The sequence below is a fragment of the Tachypleus tridentatus genome, chromosome 2 (genome assembly GCF_004210375.1).
Source record: "Tachypleus tridentatus isolate NWPU-2018 chromosome 2, ASM421037v1, whole genome shotgun sequence".
In the NCBI taxonomy this organism is placed as follows: Eukaryota; Metazoa; Arthropoda; class Merostomata; order Xiphosura; family Limulidae; genus Tachypleus; species Tachypleus tridentatus.
In genome coordinates, this window is record NC_134826.1 from 156,146,771 (window position 1) to 156,164,644 (window position 17,874).

Genomic DNA, 17,874 nt, shown 5'->3' on the forward strand with positions numbered 1-17,874 from the left:
TGAATATTATTTTAAAGAAACGTCATAAGCAGTGTGTCTAAATAAGGGTATGATGAATGTCATAAGCCACTAAATGAATATTATTTGAAACGTCAAAGCAGTGTATCCTAAATAAGGAGGATGAATCATTACTCTCACTGGAATATTAGCCTGTATTATCACTTACATCAATAAGCATTAAGTACTGGTTCCCAGAAAAATTCAATCTGTTGTGAAAATAAACGATAAGTATTTAAAAGAACTACCGGTATTCAAGCTGCGTGGAACCAAAGTACATAGATGAGAGGTGTCTTTATTATTTCTCTTATTGTTCTTGGATTTGATCATGTTGACAAATGGATCATACTCAATAACTAATTCATAATTTTGTAGAAATCAGAAAATAAAAAAACCACAGAAACTTATGTACCAGTAAATATTCGGAACAGTAGCCTTAAGCTAATTTAAATTTGGACAGATTCAGAAAATGGCAACAAGACAGAATTATCTTATTTTAACTGCTTAAAACCAATGGCCTGGTACTTTGCGCAATAATCAAGTGAGTAAATAGGTTTTCATCAATAGTTTATGTCACGTAAGGTAAAATAACTTACTGAAGAGCATTAGGGTGTGAAAATGAACGACCCAAGTGATTACACACAGCTCTTGTCTTGTCTTAAACGATTTATTTTAAATGCTTAAAGTTTAAAGTAATCATATTATTGCTAATCTAACCCACTCTCTATAACGATATATTATCCACATACATTACTAATAATACTCTAAAGAGATCAACTCACATTTAATGTATAACAATTCCAAAATTGATTAAACAGCGACTGTTAGATCTACTACTTACCTGGGCTAGCTCAAAACGGCTCGGACTATTGTTACAGATTTCTCCAGCGTAACACATTGACTGGTCTGCTAAGTATTCGCTTTTGATATTCCGATAAAAATACACACAAACACACATATGTAAATATATATATACGTACAGGTGTAATAGATTGCGCAAAATTCGAAAGCAAACAAACAAACTATTCTTTTACTGCTAAATTAGGGATAATTAGAGCAGATATCCCTCGTGTCACTTTTGTTACGAATTATATAAAAAAAAACCTCTTACATGTATCTCTCTCTTTCTCATTACATTTCAATCTGCAAATTGACATTATGATTTGATATTTTTTTATACTTTGTCTTATGATAACTTATCATGAAAGAAAACTATATTTACATATGCGTGTAATAATAATAATTTTTCTTCTTAAACTTCTAACGCCTTTCCAATCTACATATGCCCATCGATATGAACTACTGGTAAAATAAATCAGTTCAAAAGTAGTTTCGGCGAGCGCAGACAGTTCCCAAGTAGATTTGGACAGTTATTTGAACAAATTAACCAATTCTGTTTGATTCTATATTTGGAAAAGAAACGTGAAACATATCTTAATTCTACACTTTTATTTTGCTGCCAGTGAATTCATGGATATACAAAATGACAGAAAAGAACTTACTCATCTGGAGTGGATCAGAAATAATAGTGACTTATGCTATGTTTAGTGACCATTTCATTTATTGTCAATGTACCTTTTTGATCAGTTTTAATCCAGTTTTATTTAGCTATTACAATTTTTTTTTTGTAGAGGGTGAAGGAATTATTGTTAAAATAATATTAGGCGACATTCCTTTTGTTTTACTGGAAATATATTATTATTAAAGTAAGTTGTTTAACTAGTGAAAGTATTTCTGTTTTATTCTGGAGTCAGTGTCTTTGGTAATTTTATTATCAGTTGCGTAACCTTTGAAAACTTTATTTCCATAAGATTCATTTCGTTATTTTGATTAGATTTGATCGTATAGCTTATAATTAAAAGTAACTATTAATCCTCTGCATCAATCTATACAACAAGTTTTTACTTTTCACTTTAACTTTTTGTGTGCCATCATTTAATATCGTGAGCTTTCTACAGTGTTCTTCTCTATTGTCTCTGTCTTGATGGATGACATTTTATACTGGAAATACTCTAAAACATATCACAGATAACATTTTTTTCTTTTCTTGTTTTCATATTATTCTTCATTATTTTGTAAGTCTAAAAGACTTTGGGGTAATGTTGTTATCTGTGCAAATTTCAAAGATTCTAAGCCTATTGTCACATTCTTCTGAAGATTCGTAAAACTAAACGTGCTTTACACACCACTGAGGCCAGAGTACAGTTTTGACACTATGTTGACTAAAACCAGGTTCAAAAAAGTACCTAATTATGAGTAACACACTGATTCTTAGAGAGAATTATGAACAAATTTCCTAGTAATAAGGTTGAATGTCGGTGATTACATGATGAGAGAAGGTCGTGAACTTCATCAGTAAATATAAAGAATAGGACATGAAACACTGTGTGGTACTTGTTGTTGTTAAGTGCAGACCTACACGATGGGTTGTTTATAATGTGCCCACCACGAGTATCTAAACCCGGCTTTTAGCTTTATAATATTTTAGATTAGCCACTCAGTTACTGGGAGTCTGTCCGATAACAAGTTAATGAAAGAATATCTTTTGTTGTTAATATGACGTTTCTTTTGTGTATGTTAAATTCGATGACAGTTTCCGAAATTCTCTGCACCTCAACATAATATACACAAAAATTACATTAATTTTTTAATAGAAAACTAATTCAGTTTCGTTGATTATTCATTAAGTTTTACGACTATATAGTAAAACGAATTTACTGAAATGTTTACTTTCAATAGCGCTATGTAACAAAATTTTTACTTTTTTTGTGACCTGGGTGATGAAATTTACAAATTTACCCATTTTCCAGAACATTTCAGGTAGATTTAGTATTGACACCTCAATGATTTGATCAGAGATCTTGGTCTAACAAAGTCAGATGCCGAGCATTTGATTTGATATCTAAGCTCAAGGAGTGAGATTTGTTAGATAAAAGTGTGGAAGTCGCAAGTCAGAGGAAGCGTCACCGACATTTTTCAAGCTTCTTCACTCGTCAAGATGTGCTCGGCTTCTGCCACAATGTATCCAGTTTGTGCGAGGCAATTGGAATTGTATGTAACCCAAACGAGCTGTGCCTCTTCATTGATAGCTTATCCAGAAGCTGCAAAGCTGTGCTGCTCCATAATGGGAATAAGTATCCGTCTCTTCCCCTGGCTCATTCAGTTGCACCTCAAAGAGGAATGAAACAGCGCCAAAAATCTTGCTAGAAACCTTGACGTATGATGAGTATGGCTGGGAGGTTATCGGAGACTTCAAAATGGTAGCATTTCTGATGGGTTTCCAAGGAGGCTTACACCAAGTTTCCTTGTTATCTTTGCCTTTGGAACAGCAGGCACTGCGCAGCCACAGCACAACAAGAAGCACGGACCACAACGAACCGAGTTCTCTGGACAGGAGGCACAAGGTCAGAGTGTTGGTGGCCACTAGTGTACTTCCAGAAGATGTTGTCCCACAATTGCACATAAAATTGTGTCTTATGAAACAATTGGTCAGAGCCTTTGATAAGGAGTCTGCAACCTTCAAGTACTTCGAGATTCTGGAGTGCACAGAATTCCCCAAGAAGTTCAATAGGAAGGAAAAAGGCTTGCTTGGGCACTTTGTCGCAGTGGTTCGGGGCTTCTCGGGCAATCATAAGACCGAAAATTATGTGAAACTGGTTGAGGCTCTGGTGAAGATCAAGGGCAAAATGGGCTGCAGGATGACACTGAAACTTTATATCCTTAACACTCATCTTGATAAATTCAAGGAGAACATGAGAGCAAACTCAGAGGAGCTAGGCGAGCGCTTCCACCATGATATATACTGGTTCTTTGAACGCCGCTACCAAGGGGCGTATAACGAAAACATGATAGGAGACTATATTTGGGGACTGATACGTGAAAGTGATTTACATGACAGTCGCAAATCTCGAAAAACTACTCACTTCTAAACATTTTTGTATAACTTTAGTATAAATACATGTAAATCTTGATTCATATGTTGTTTTATTCAGACGTTATGTGAATGAAAATGTGCAAATTTGCCCGTTTTTACATAAAAAATAGGTTAATTTCTAAATTTCATTATCCAGGTCACAAAAGCAAAGCTTGAAGGGAATAATGGCCATTTCCTGTACTTTTACAACATAAGCAATTAAGATATAGCACATACTATCCAGGAACAAAATTTATATTACATAGAGTAGTCATAAAAAGGTGCTTCTTTTATGTATAGAATGTAATTATTTTTCAATATTATAATTTATGAAACATGGAACATAATAAAACAACTTTGTGTAATCCTTCAGAGGAAACTGCACAGCTATTGAACGTATAGCTTACAGGATGGCTGAACAACAGGCCAGCGAAGGCGTGGTATACAGTGAGGTCCATTATCGACCTGCAAACTTGGCCAACATGAATACCAGCGATGATCTCTTCGGTACTGAAAGAGTAACCTACAGAAAGGTTCTCGAACTAGTAACGAAAGGGTTTCAGCGAGCAGAAGAAGATTATGGCATAAAAACACGTTCTCTCCTTAACTGTGGTAGAGAAAATGCTGGTAATGAAAAATTGTTACTGTTTAATATACGTTAGGCTAAGCTTCTAGTAATAATAATATAGTTGTAGTTTCTGTTGAGGTGTTTAATTTTGAAATCTCTATTAAGCAGCTTTTCTTCTTTTTTGATGCATATAGAAGTGGTTGCATCAGAGACTACAGCCATTTATCGAAAGACCTAGTCGCTCCTCAAAATGTATTTGAGAAAGATGATTGTTATGTGATAACTTAAGTGTTTTTAAATGGTTACCGTGTTTGTTGTCTTGCTTGATCTGTATTTTACGAGTGAAAACCTAGGAAAATGAAGAGGGTGTTAAATGGACTTTGTTCAAGCTAGGTTAAGTAAATTATATACCTAAATTAACTTTGAAATAAAATGTGTGGCTTGAGTCGTGTTTCATGAGAGACTAGGTAAATACCTTAGTTTCAAACTCTGCATGTGATCTACAGATTACTGGTAAACTGTATTCTGTTTAATTTCACATGACTCCAAAGGTAAGGTTATTTCCATATAGCTATGATAGACTAGCAAAATAAAAGGGCCTACCGTCATCCCTTTTCTGGCTAAATAGAGATTTACTGATAGTAGTCACCATTCAAATAACATATTTTGTTTTAGGCATTTGTGATGTATTTACCACGAACATTTTATAATTTAATGACTACGACAAGGAGGTAAGGAAAAACCATGAATTTCAATTTAAAACTTCTTTAAAAAAGATAATTAATTAAGTAACCATAATATAATGAAACAAAATGCATATATGATAAATAAAATATTAATATAAACGATAATGACAAGTTAAAATATTTAAAATAAGTATAGACAAAATATTATCATAAATAAGGTAAAAATGTAAAAATATACAAAAATAAATAAACTTTAAACTCCTGAAATACTTACGATGAATCATTTCTAAAAATATAAAGCTTTCATACCTGTAATGCTTTAAATAATATTATCTAAATACAGTTACAAGGAGAAACATGATTTTTATATTTCTTTAATTTATTTTATTTAATTATTAGTAACTTTCAAATTCATATCTTTTATCATAATTACCGTTATGTTCATATTTACATGTCAACGTTTTTAACCTAACATTTAAATTTGGCATTAACACTGCTTTGTGTTTATATAGGGAATTTGGTATGAAACCTGATACATTTATTTTGTATTAATTATCTGAAGACTATATAAATTACTTACCTTTACATCTTCCTATCAAGAAGCACATTTCAATGGAAGTTTGTATGAACTCTATAAAATATTAATATATGTATATATATTGTAATAGAGGTGCTATTTTACTACTTTTCCCGGCATGGCCAGGTGGTTAGAACACTCGATTCGTAATCTAAGGGTCGCGAGTTCGAATGTTTATGCACCAAACATGCTCGTCCTTTCAGCCGTGGGGGCGTTATAATGTGACGATCAATCCAACTATTCGTTGGTAAAAAGAGTAGCCCAAGAATTGGCGGTGGGTGGTGATGACTAGCTGCCTTCCCTCTAGTCTTACACTGCAAAATTAGGAACGGCTAGCACAGATAGCCCTCGAGTAGCTTTGTTTGAAATTCAAAAAACAAACAAAGTACCTGAAAATTCTAGATTAAACATAAACTTGTGTTATTACATTTCTCTAGGGATACCTTTTCATATAGCAAACTGCTTATTCTTTGTTACAAAAATGGCTCAGAAACTAGTTTTTAAGTTTAAAGGAGTTGTTTCATTGTCTGCAGTTGCATTGTCACTTTCATAGCTGTCTTTATAACAGCTGTTTTTACTATTTCGAAACATAAAATGAATACGTGATACGTTACGTAAATCACGTACATCTTAAATATATATCTCAGTAGTAACATTTTTTCACTGAAATAAGATCAAATAGGATTCTAAATAGCCACGGCTGTAATTAGATTTCAAATATATCGAGAGATTAAGCTATTTAACTTGAAAAAATTGGCAGCCATTCTACAAATCACTATGTCGTTGCTAATAATCTTTTTCAGATTTTGTATTTTTATTTCTTGTAAACACCATTTAACACTCAGTTCTTGAGTAATAATAACTGTTTACGGATTTAGTGTAGTTTCAGATAAATATATTATATGAATTTATTGTTGTATAATAAGTCTGCAGATTCATCTATTTTATTCCTTAGATTCTCCCGATATTGTTAGTTCTCAAATATTAGATTACTGTTTGCTTAGAATTCTTTCAAATATATTAATGTCAAAACCTCCATTTTTTTTAATTCAATTTTACTATTCGATTTCTATCCCAACACCGCTTATCGCCATTACTTCTGATGAGTTATAATTTATGGTAAATGTACCTTTACTGTAATTTTATTAAACAAGATCTCAGGCCATGATTTTAATAATTTTGTATAGTCCATAGAATCTTTTTGGTTTGAGCAAGAACCACCAGTTAAATTTTTTTCACAAATACCGGATTTGCATCAAGTGTGTGTGTGTTTTTCTTATAGCAAAGCCACATCGGGCTATCTGCTGAACCCATCGTAGGGAATCGAACACCTGATTTTAGCGTTGTAAATCCGTAGACACACCGTATATAGTTCATAATATAAACTGCTCAAAATATTAATTGAACACGTACGTTTTATTATGTAATTTATCTCAGTGTTCCAAATGTGATAATAATTTTAATTTTTTTAGGTAATTTACTTCATTTCAGTTCCATCTGGGTCATTTTTTAATGCGTGATGAACGGTAAAATATGGAGAAATAATTTTTTTTAATGACCAATATTACCAAAACTGATATCTCATATAAAAATACTTTAAATAGTTTCCTTGCGTTTACTCAAGAAATGTTTTAAACATTCAATATCAAATGTGACCTCCACGGACTGTGACACACTTCTGACACCGATTTGGCACACTTTGAATCAGTCTATCAATGTTATCTTTTTGTATGGTAGCCCACTCGTCTACCAGGGTTTGTCGGAGTTCCTGTACATTCTGGGAGGGCGTTGGTGATCACTAACACGTCTCGACAACATATCACCAACAATGTTCAATTGGATTTAAATCTGGAGATTTGGCGGGCCACTCAAAAGTCTCTATACCTTCCTCGTCAAGGAAGTCCATACAGTCTGGCGACGTGGGCTCGCGCGTTAACCACCATAAGAATGAACCCGTCGCCGGCAGCACCAACAAAAAGTCTTACAATGGGTTCCAGAATTTCGTCTCTATACTGTCGTGCGTTAAGAGCATCCCCGTAGAGTATGAGTAATTTCGTGTGGCCACCCAAGCATACGCCTGCCTGGCTGCACGGGTCGCGCTGTCAGAATAACGCCTCTTGCAGGCCGTGTGACTCTAAGGCGCCCTTCGTGCAGACGATTGCGAACTGTTTGGGTCGACATACTGGTTCCAGTGGAAAGATGACGGTCATTTCATAGTGGTCGAGCCGTAGCTAACCTCACGGCCTTGACCTGGTCTCCTGCCATAAGAGTTCGTCTCCTGGTAGCATTGCCAAAGTCACTTGATGACGCTTGGTGATACACCGACGTGCTGTGCTACCCTCCTTTGGGTCTGGCCATCCTCCAGCATCTGGACCGCCCTCACCATCTCATTTTCTGTCAGATGGCGCCTGACTGCTTGGGTGCAGAAGACGAAGGTACACACTGACAAAACGAGCCGCGAAAGATTCATGTTGGTGTTTGTTTCGAAAATTAATGAAGAATGCATAGTTTCACGCAACAACCTTGTTTAGGGTACCTTGAGTAGTATTTTCCTTAAATGAGGTGAGTTTTGTTTGAGTTGTTTCAAACTTCACTCGCAAACTTTAATACACTTGAAGACGAATTGATATGTTTTCACGCATAAATTTAGTTATGACAAAATTATACTGAAATATGTATTTGTTTCCTTTAAATTTTTTTAGCAGTATGTATTGGAAATATCATTAACAATTATATTAGGTATTCTTTCACGCTGATTTTAAATAAACTCATTTTATTTCATTTTAATATATTTTATCTTTTTATTCTTTTAAATTTTGGGTCGTAATCCCACGTCTTTCCTCGCGCCAAACATCCCCGTGCCAAACATGCTAGCCCTTTCAGTCGTGGGGCGTTATAATGTAATGGTCAATCCCACTATTCGTTGGTAAAGAGTAGCCCAAGAGTTGGCAGTGGGTGGTGATGACTAGTTGACTTCCCTCTAGTCTTATACTACTAAATTAGGGACGGCTAGCACAGATAGCACATGTTTGCCGGGCTCTTCCTTGATTTGAGCTTTTTGTCTTCATTATGACATTTTTCTTTAGATTGACACTTATATTTTCACTACTTTCGTATCTATTTATCACTTCTTAATATTTAAATTCTTATTTTGATTTATCTTAAGTATAGGAAAGTGTAGCATAAAGACAAGATTCAGTACAAGTTCACAAAACCACCAAACCTAAAGTTATTTATGTCTGCTACATTGGACTATCTGCAACATCTATAACAGGGAGTTGAATTTGGACTTTAGAGTTGTAAGTCCTTAAAGTTACAGCTCTCCAACTGGGGGATTTATTTATATCAAACTACATGTTTAACCAAAATCACCGTTATAAATCTCTCTGAGGCATGACGTTGTTGTCGAAATCTCAGACTTTATCTGAATAATTGTATTTGATCTTGGCACTTATAATGCACTAATAATCCTGAATACAGAGCAGTTATTTATTTTGATTTTTGGCATCAGAACAAAAACCACGAGTCTACCGGATTAACAGTCCGAGTACATTAAACATTTGTACCAACACACTCTTGTTTGAGGCCCGGCATAGCCAAGCGCGTTAAGGCGTGCGACTCGTAATCTGAGGGTCGTGGGTTCGAATCTCCGTCACACCAAACATGCTCATCCTTTCAGACGTGGGGTGTTATATCGTTACAGTCAATCCCACTATTCGTTGGTAAAAAAGTAGCCCAAGAGTTGGTGGTGGGTGGTGATGACTAACTGCCTTCCCTCTAGTCTTACACTTCTAAATTATGGACGGCTAGCACAGATAGCCCTCGAGCAGCTTTGTGCGAATTTCAAAAACAAACACTCTTGTTTGTTTGTTGTTGTTCTGTAATTAAAAGCTTCACAGTAAGTTATTTAATGACCACGAAGCATCAAACCTATAAATGTAGCATTGTAAGTCCCTAAACCTACAGCTGACCCACTGGGAATCAGCTCGTTTATTATTAAAGTACGTTAGTTTAAAAACTATGAGCTACAGAGTTAATCATTAAGATATTAAGCAAATTATTTCTAAACATGTTAAATTCCACAGCGGCTCAGCAGTAGAACATGAGGTTTAAATCACTAAAAGCCAGGTTTTATTGCTTGTGGTGACGGCAGATCATATTTCTCTTTGAGTAAATTAACAATGAACAACAAAAAAAGAAAAAAAAATTATTAATAAGATAAAATATTTTTTATGGTATTCTAGACAGTTTAAGGAGTTCTTGCCCAGAGAGATTGATGTGAACGTTTATTGTATTAAGAAATGAACGGAGAATTAGACGGCGTAGAATGGTTATTTCATCCTTTTTTATCAAAATGAACTGAATAAAAATGTTGAGATTTTATCTTTTCTAGAAGTATGTATAGGACAACTTTACAAGAATATTATGTGTTTTAATTAGTTCAAATGTTAATTGATAACTGAAATTTAATATTAATACGTGATATCACGAAAAAAATATTGGGTGAGATTTGAATAATAGTAGATTTTCAGAAGTATTACGAATACCCAAATAAATCTGTTGCATCTCTATAGCTAAGAACGTCTACTTATCTCTTTCTTATTGTTGTTATGTTTAAGTTCTGTGGTCTTACTTAATGTACAAGAAAGTAATGGTTTTTATTTATACTATTTTTCTTGACAAACAACTTCCTTGACCCATTTTTTTTTCAGATGAAGCTCGCGAGGTTTTGTCACTGTGTGAAGAATTCAAAGACAAGTCCGTTGTTGGGATTGGCCTAAGTAAATCTTGGATTGGGCCAAATCCGATTTGGAAGGAGAAGAGGGATTGAAGAAGGAAGTGATAGAAGTATTTCAAGTACGTACCGTGACACTTGATAATACTGTTGTTACTGTAATATCTCCTTGTCAAAGAGAATCATTGAGTGAAAAGTTTGGTTAACTAAAACTTAATAAAGATGATAAGGGAGGTAAGTGTTTCTTTTCCAACCACGTTGAGGATAGTGCCTCGATAAAAGAAAGAAAACATATTATTAAATATTTATAGAAATATTATTAAGTGGGAAGTCTTTTACTTCCCTGGTTGTAAAGAGTGTTAAATTATTGGTTCTTTAATGAAATCTATCAGTACAAGTAAGTTCTAAAACACGTTGATAAAATTTTAGCAGCTACTTAAAAGTGAAACGTGATGATCATCTGAAGGACTTCTTTTTCCTTTGTTTTATAATACTATAAGATATTGCATGTAAATGTTCGTAATGTATTTATAAGTTTGTTATAATGATGAATAAAATATATTCCTAGTGCTGGAAAGGAATGAATTAGATTAAAACATCATTTTTACAAGATCCTATAAGGATGTTGTAATTAGAAATAATGAAGATAGTAATAAAATAAGACAATTCAACTAGACTCTACGATTAAAACGTATAAGGCGTTTGTTTTTTAATGTAATTTAGTTCATTTAACAGCGACCTGAGTGGATGGTTAGTCAATTAAATAAATAACTTTTCTATAACAAACAAAAACTGCTAACTCATAAATTTTAATAACAACGGTGTTGGATGCGACGCGATTTGTAACCAAGCTCTAAACATGATACTACTCTTGAAAGATCTGTCAAAAACAAAGTTTGAGAAAAAAATATTTAATTATTTACACTTGAAAAAACGCAGATGCAAAAAAAAATATTAGTACCATCCCAAAGTGAATATTTATTGTATCGTAAAATCTAATATTTTGTACACGGTTACACCATGTATCAATATATGTTAAAATAAACATATATGTTTTAATTCTTAGAATCATTTACCATGACCTAGAAAAATGAAACTGCTAAAAAGGGAAGAATTTCTCTGTAATGTTGAATCTCATAGCATTTTTTGTGTGTTTGTTTTTCATCTACATCTAAGGAATCCATCTAAAGTTCACCAATAGTTACAGCAGTCAATAACATAACTGTTAACATAACATATAAAGTTTAATTTCAAGGAATTGAAAGTAAAAGCTTTACATAAAACGATGGAATAAAATGTGCCCTTCTTTTATTACTATCATCCAACAGAGGGCAGCACAACTAGGAATCCACAGAACAGCACATACAGGAGAAGCTGGACCTCCAAGTAGTGTCGACAGACACGTGAAATTCCTTCAGATAGAAAGAATCGGTCATGGGTACAGGGCTTTAGGTGATAAAGCGCTCTATCAAGACTTACTGAAGAAGGGTATCCATTTTGAAACGTGCCCTCATAGTAGCTACCTTACTGGTGCTGTTCCTGCAAACTGTACTAAACATCCAATTGTCAAGTAAGGGGCATTTGTTTGCAATAACACTTCAGTTTCGTTATGTAGTATTTGGAGTACTGTTGTTTTTATTATCCAATTGACGATATTTCGTTGCTATAGTAAACACGTAAACAACTATCAAGCACAGGTCTACTGAAGTTTTTCACACTTTTAAACAGCTGAAAGTATGATGTGAATATAAATACTTTTATTCAAGTATCATACTTGAAGCGGAAAACTGGCGCTAACTATAACCGATCAATATTTTCTAATAGTCTTTTCTATTGCTCTAGGACTCAGCATGGTTTCGTTATTTGGATGCTCAATTCACAACGTGCGAGTCTTGAATGAAAGCCCAGCATCAAACATGCACGCTCATTTGACTACTGGGGCATTGTAATGTTACAATCAATCCCACATATCTTTTGTTTGTATTCCAAAAGTTAGAAATTGGTGGTGTTAATCGGTTGATTTTCCTCTGATCGGCTGCAACATATAATCTTAAGATATTAATATATTTGGCTGAGACAAATCAAATATGCATATTGTTTTGTCAAAACCTTTGAAAAGATTTACTTTTGATGAATTACATCAATCGTTACAGGCTTGCCGAAGACAACGCAAACTTCTCAGTTAACACAGACGATCCTTTACTGACTGGGACGACTCTAGATGATGAATATCGTTTGCTCCAACAAAAAGGACTGAAGGACTTCGATATTGTTCGAGCGGTAAGTAATACAGATGCATTACGAACAATTTAAAATGGTTAATTCATTACACTGCACAACAAAGTTTTTGCTTCTTGAACACTGTTGGGTGTTCCTTATAGATTTTTGGCTACTGATCACGAAAATCACATCCAAATTTGCCCATCACGTACCGTTTCATCGAAATCTTCAGTTTTGTCACGTTTTTCTTATATTTGTGTCCAAAATTTTCGTTTCTGTAAGAGACCTATGTACAATGTTTTGTGCAGTCTGAGCGTGAAACCAGCCCAGGTTGAAAGCTGTTCTGTGGTTGTCCGAGCATGCCTGAGCAAGCCAAAGCCAGCTTGACACTGTCTTAGCAGGCTATAAAAGTGACTTGCATATACAGATGCTGCTTATTGGATTAATATAGACCTTATAGTGTGTACGTATTGTTTTAGCATATAGCGTTGCCTCAGTAGCACTGTAACAAGTAAGTTAGATCTTATAGACGTTTTACAGGACAAAAACAAAAGCCGAGTTCGAGACTGCAGGAATGGTGTTTACTGTCACCAGGGACGAAAATTTCTGTTTTTCGAAGCTGCCAAGATGATACAACCAAATTCTTTGCACAAGTTGACAGTCTCTGTTTCTGTGTTGACATCGAAGGATTGTTCTTTGCTGTGGTTGTGACCATAACCCGCAAGAGTGGCGTCTCTTCATTGATTCATTAGTGTTAAGCCTCAAAGATGTTCTGTTAAACAATGACAACGTTCACCCTTCAATACATGTTGGCCATGCAGCACACATGAAAGTAACCTATGAGAACATGGAAATGTTGTTCAAGCACATCCAGTACAGCAAGTGCAACTGGAATATCTGTGGAGATCTGAAAGTCTTTGCTCTCTTACTGGGACTGCAGCTCGACTATACAAAGTACTGTTGTTTCATCTGTGAATGGGACAGTCGTGCCAAAGAGTCACATTATTTTAGACAGAACTGGCCACTCCGTAAAAAGTTAGTTCCAAGAGAGAAAAATTTGGCGCATGAACCGCTTGTCGACCCGGCAAAGAGTTTCTTGCCTCCTCTTCACATAAAATTGGGACTTATGAAGAATTTCGTGAAAGCATTGAACAAAGAAGGCGAAGGTTTTCGTTATTTAAAACAGATGATCCCAAGAATAACTGAGGCCAAGATCAAAGAGGGCATTTTTGTGGGCTCTCAGATCAGACATGTTATGAGTTAGAAGCGGTTCAAAGATCTGTTAGTTGGGCAGGACAAATTGCCTGGAAAGCCTTCAGAAACGTTGTTGACAATGTTTTTGGCAAATACAGACCCCCCACATTACATTCAGCTGATAGACAAACTTCTCAAAGCAAACAAAACAATGAAGAGCAACATGTCACTCAAGATTTATTTCCTCCACTCACACTTGGACTTCTTCCCGCAAATCTCAGTGCTGTCAGTGACAAACATGGTGAAAGGTTTTGTCAGAACATTGCTACAATAGAAAAAACGATATCAGGGCAACTGAAATACGTCAATGGTTGCTGACTACTGTTGGACACTGCAACGTGATGCACCGGACATTAAATACAAACGAAAATCAGGAGCAAAACACTTTTAATTATGTTGAATTTAATAGCATATTAGAAACATAAACGCAATTAAATACGTTATTGCCGGTAAACAGTTAACTGTCTATTTCTCAGAGTTCCTACGTGATGAAGCAAAACCAAAACTATATTTGTGCATACCCACCAGGTACCTGTCACAATCAGCAGAAACTTTTCAGGAAGCAAAACTTTTCAAAAAAATTGTTGTGCAGTATTATTATTGACATTCAAAACAAGCTATGAACTTTATAAATAAACACCTATTACAAACTTTTGCAGCATTATTATACATTTAAACAACTAATAATAAATAAATATACACCGAGTTTAAAATGAAGCAAAGAAAATAATAATTATGTTAATAGCTAATACTTTGTGTATGTGTAAAAAATGTAAAATATTTTTTTTTCGAAAGTGTGTGTGATTTTTTATAGCAAAGCTACAACGGGCTATTTGTTGAGTCCATCGAAGGGAATCGAACCCCTGATTTTAGCGTTGTATCTTTTGGAAGGAAATATCCTTGAAATTCATCAACAGAGACTTTTGAAACAATTTTATTTTGTATTCATAACACATAATTCACATAAACTATGCAACACTTACAAATATATTTTCGTCAATATGATTTAAGCAGAAATGCGGTAATTCTTTATTTGTTTTTTTATATTTTTAGGTCGTTGTTATTCAGCTATATTACATAAAGTTACTTTAACTTATCTATTCCGTTTTTCAACGTAGCGATAATAAATATGTTTGTCTAATCATAAATATTTAATTCTCAACAAACGTGCACGCACTAATATTGAAATTTTTACATTCTGGTTCAAGCAGTAACAAATTAAATTACTATTTTCAGAATTTCAATGCTGCTCGGTCTTGCTTTTTGCCACACCAAGAGAAGAAAGATCTTTTTGACCACCTGAAAAAAGTTTATGGTGTAACAGATGAATCAGTTTTGCAACAATCTGAATAAGAACTTATGTCAGAAAAACACAGCTGGCTACCTGTTGTGTCCACTGATGGGAATCAAACCGGTAATTTTATCGTTGTGAATCCGAAGACTTACCGCTGTTCCAGCAGGAAACTTTACATTGCGAGAATAATTCAAATAATATTTAATATATATATATATATATATATATTATTGTAATTCATTGGGTTAGGTTTGTGGTAAAGCTGTTATATTGTAATCGGATCCTTTTCTTTGAATAAAGTTTATTTTTTGAGTAGGTAAAGCATTGTTTTAAAATATTTGTAATAAAAATTACGTATTCTACAAATTTTATTTTGAACACGCCGTCGCTCAGTGTTAATGCTAGGCGTATGATGCTAAAAAATAGGGTTTCGACATTCTAGGTGAGTACAACAGTTAACCAATTGCAGTGAGTTGCGCTTCACAACAAACAAACAAATAACAATTTTCAAACAAAAATGACATTGTTTATTGCTCATATCTCAGAACGGCTGGTAGGGTTATTAACACTGTTATTGATAAGGAGAGAACAACGTTGTGACCTTCCTAGGTCATCTTCAGGTTTTTAACATGAAACATTGTTTGTGAGCTCTATTTAATAAGCATGTTACAAGATTTCTTTTCAGATGTGAGGAAGATAAGGCTGTCTAATTGTGTTAGGAGTCTCGTATTTTCTGTAGATCGATGTATGGAATCCATTATTGTTAAGATTAATGATGATGTCTTGTCTAAAAATGCAAATTGTTATTTTCTGTAGATTGATGTATGGAATTCATTTTTGTTAAGATTAATAATGATGTCTTGTCTAAAAATGCAAATTGTTATTTTCTGTAGATTCATGTATGAAATCCATTATTGTTAAGATTAATGATGATGTCGTGTCTGAAAATGCAAATTGTTATTTTCTGCAGATTGATGTGTGGAATCCATTATTGTTAAGATTAATGATGATGTCTTGTTTAAAATGCAAATTGTTATTTTCTGTAGATTGATGTATGGAATTCATTATTGTTAAGATTAATGATGATGTCTTGTTTAAAATGCAAATTGTTATTTTCTGTAGATTGATGTATGGAATTCATTATTGTTAAGATTAATGATGATGTCTTGTCTAAAAATGCAAATTGTTATTTTCTGTAGATTGATGTGTGGAATCCATTATTGTTAAGATTAATGATGATGTCTTGTCTAAAAATGCAAATTGTTATTTTCTGTAGATTGATGTGTGGAATCCATTATTGTTAAGATTAATGATGATGTCTTGTGTAAAAATGCAAATTATTATTTTCTGTAGATTGATGTACGGAATCCATTATTGTTAAGATTAATGATGATGTCTAAAAATGCAAATTGTTATTACTTTCAACGCCGCATATAATTTAATGGCAAGATATTGTTAGTACATTTATTCTAAGACTTTTCAGCTGTGATTATGATTATGAAAAAATAAAAGTGTTGTCCACATACCTTCTGTAAAGGATAGGTATGAAGTCAACTTGGCATGGGTTGAGCCATTTCTCTTCATGATAAGAGAAATACATTAGCTAACGTTGGACCAAATGCGTAGACTAGATAAAGAATATAGTGCTTAAAGAATATATGTCCTAATGTTAATATATAATGACAAATATAATTATTTGACTGATTTAATATGCAAGTTAGGAAAGAGTAAATGAGTATACTAATTGTAGTGAGGAAACCATTTAATTAGTTCAACTCTGTGTGTTAGGATTTCTTTCTTTTAAAATAAATCATAGAGCTTCGAGAAACACACAAATATTAAACAAAATTAACAGTTAATCGGAATTTTGTTGATGAAGTAAGTGTTAAGTTATACGTTTTGTTAGTTTAGTAAGTGTAGAACTGGTAGGAAAAAAATAAAATGTAGTTGTTATAATTATGTGGACTGGACTGCATTACTCTCTTTTATCAAATAATCCAAAATAGCTCTTTCAATAACAGACACTGTTACAACATTGTGATTTTGTAATCAAAAGATCGTAACTAGAACTGTAAGTAAACAGTAAAGCTCACAGAACACTTGAGTTGCATGATATCGGTGTTTACCTTTATCATTATCAAAACAGTTTCAATATATTCAACATATTATTTATTACAGGATACATTCTTAAAACCAATGATTGAACACGTGGAAAATAAAATTAATATTTAATGTAACAAAACTGAGACTGGTTGGCATGAATTTAAGAGTGTATGTCTGATTGTTTGTTGAATTTCTCAAATAGCTTCTTAAGTGCATCAACCGCCTCTAATACATAGACCTTATCTCTCAACACCTATTTCAGAAAAAGTTTGTTTATATCTGTTCTGATACGTTTAGTAGAAACCATTCATCATTATACCTAATTATTAAGAAACAAGATTTGCTAAATATTTTCAACAGAAATATAATATTGTAATTTTCTAGTAATGGTTAAACATAGTTATTTACATAGATTTTTTTAAGCTTTAGTAGCTCAAATAAACTTATAAAACATATGAAACTAAGTGTCTTTTTCAAGATGGATAGATGTTATATATTAGTCACAGAACAAGTGAATAACCTTTATC

General features: G+C 33.6%; 2 protein-coding genes across 2 annotated transcripts; both read left to right on the forward strand.

Annotated features, from left to right (window-relative positions):
* The first annotated feature begins 4,320 nt into the window (after positions 1-4,320).
* LOC143245664 (adenosine deaminase-like) lies at positions 4,321-10,572 on the forward strand. Its single transcript, XM_076492013.1, has 2 exons — positions 4,321-4,537; positions 10,454-10,572. Exons 1-2 carry the CDS (start codon positions 4,321-4,323, stop codon positions 10,570-10,572), a joined length of 336 nt encoding a protein of 111 aa, XP_076348128.1.
* Positions 10,573-10,698: 126 nt separating this feature from the next.
* LOC143245665 (adenosine deaminase-like) lies at positions 10,699-16,237 on the forward strand. The gene is made up of 4 exons (XM_076492014.1): positions 10,699-10,710; positions 11,805-12,046; positions 12,630-12,756; positions 15,187-16,237. The coding sequence occupies exons 1-4, from the start codon at positions 10,699-10,701 to the stop codon at positions 15,301-15,303; spliced, it is 498 nt and encodes a 165-aa protein (XP_076348129.1). The 3' UTR covers positions 15,304-16,237.
* The last annotated feature ends 1,637 nt before the right edge of the window (positions 16,238-17,874 follow it).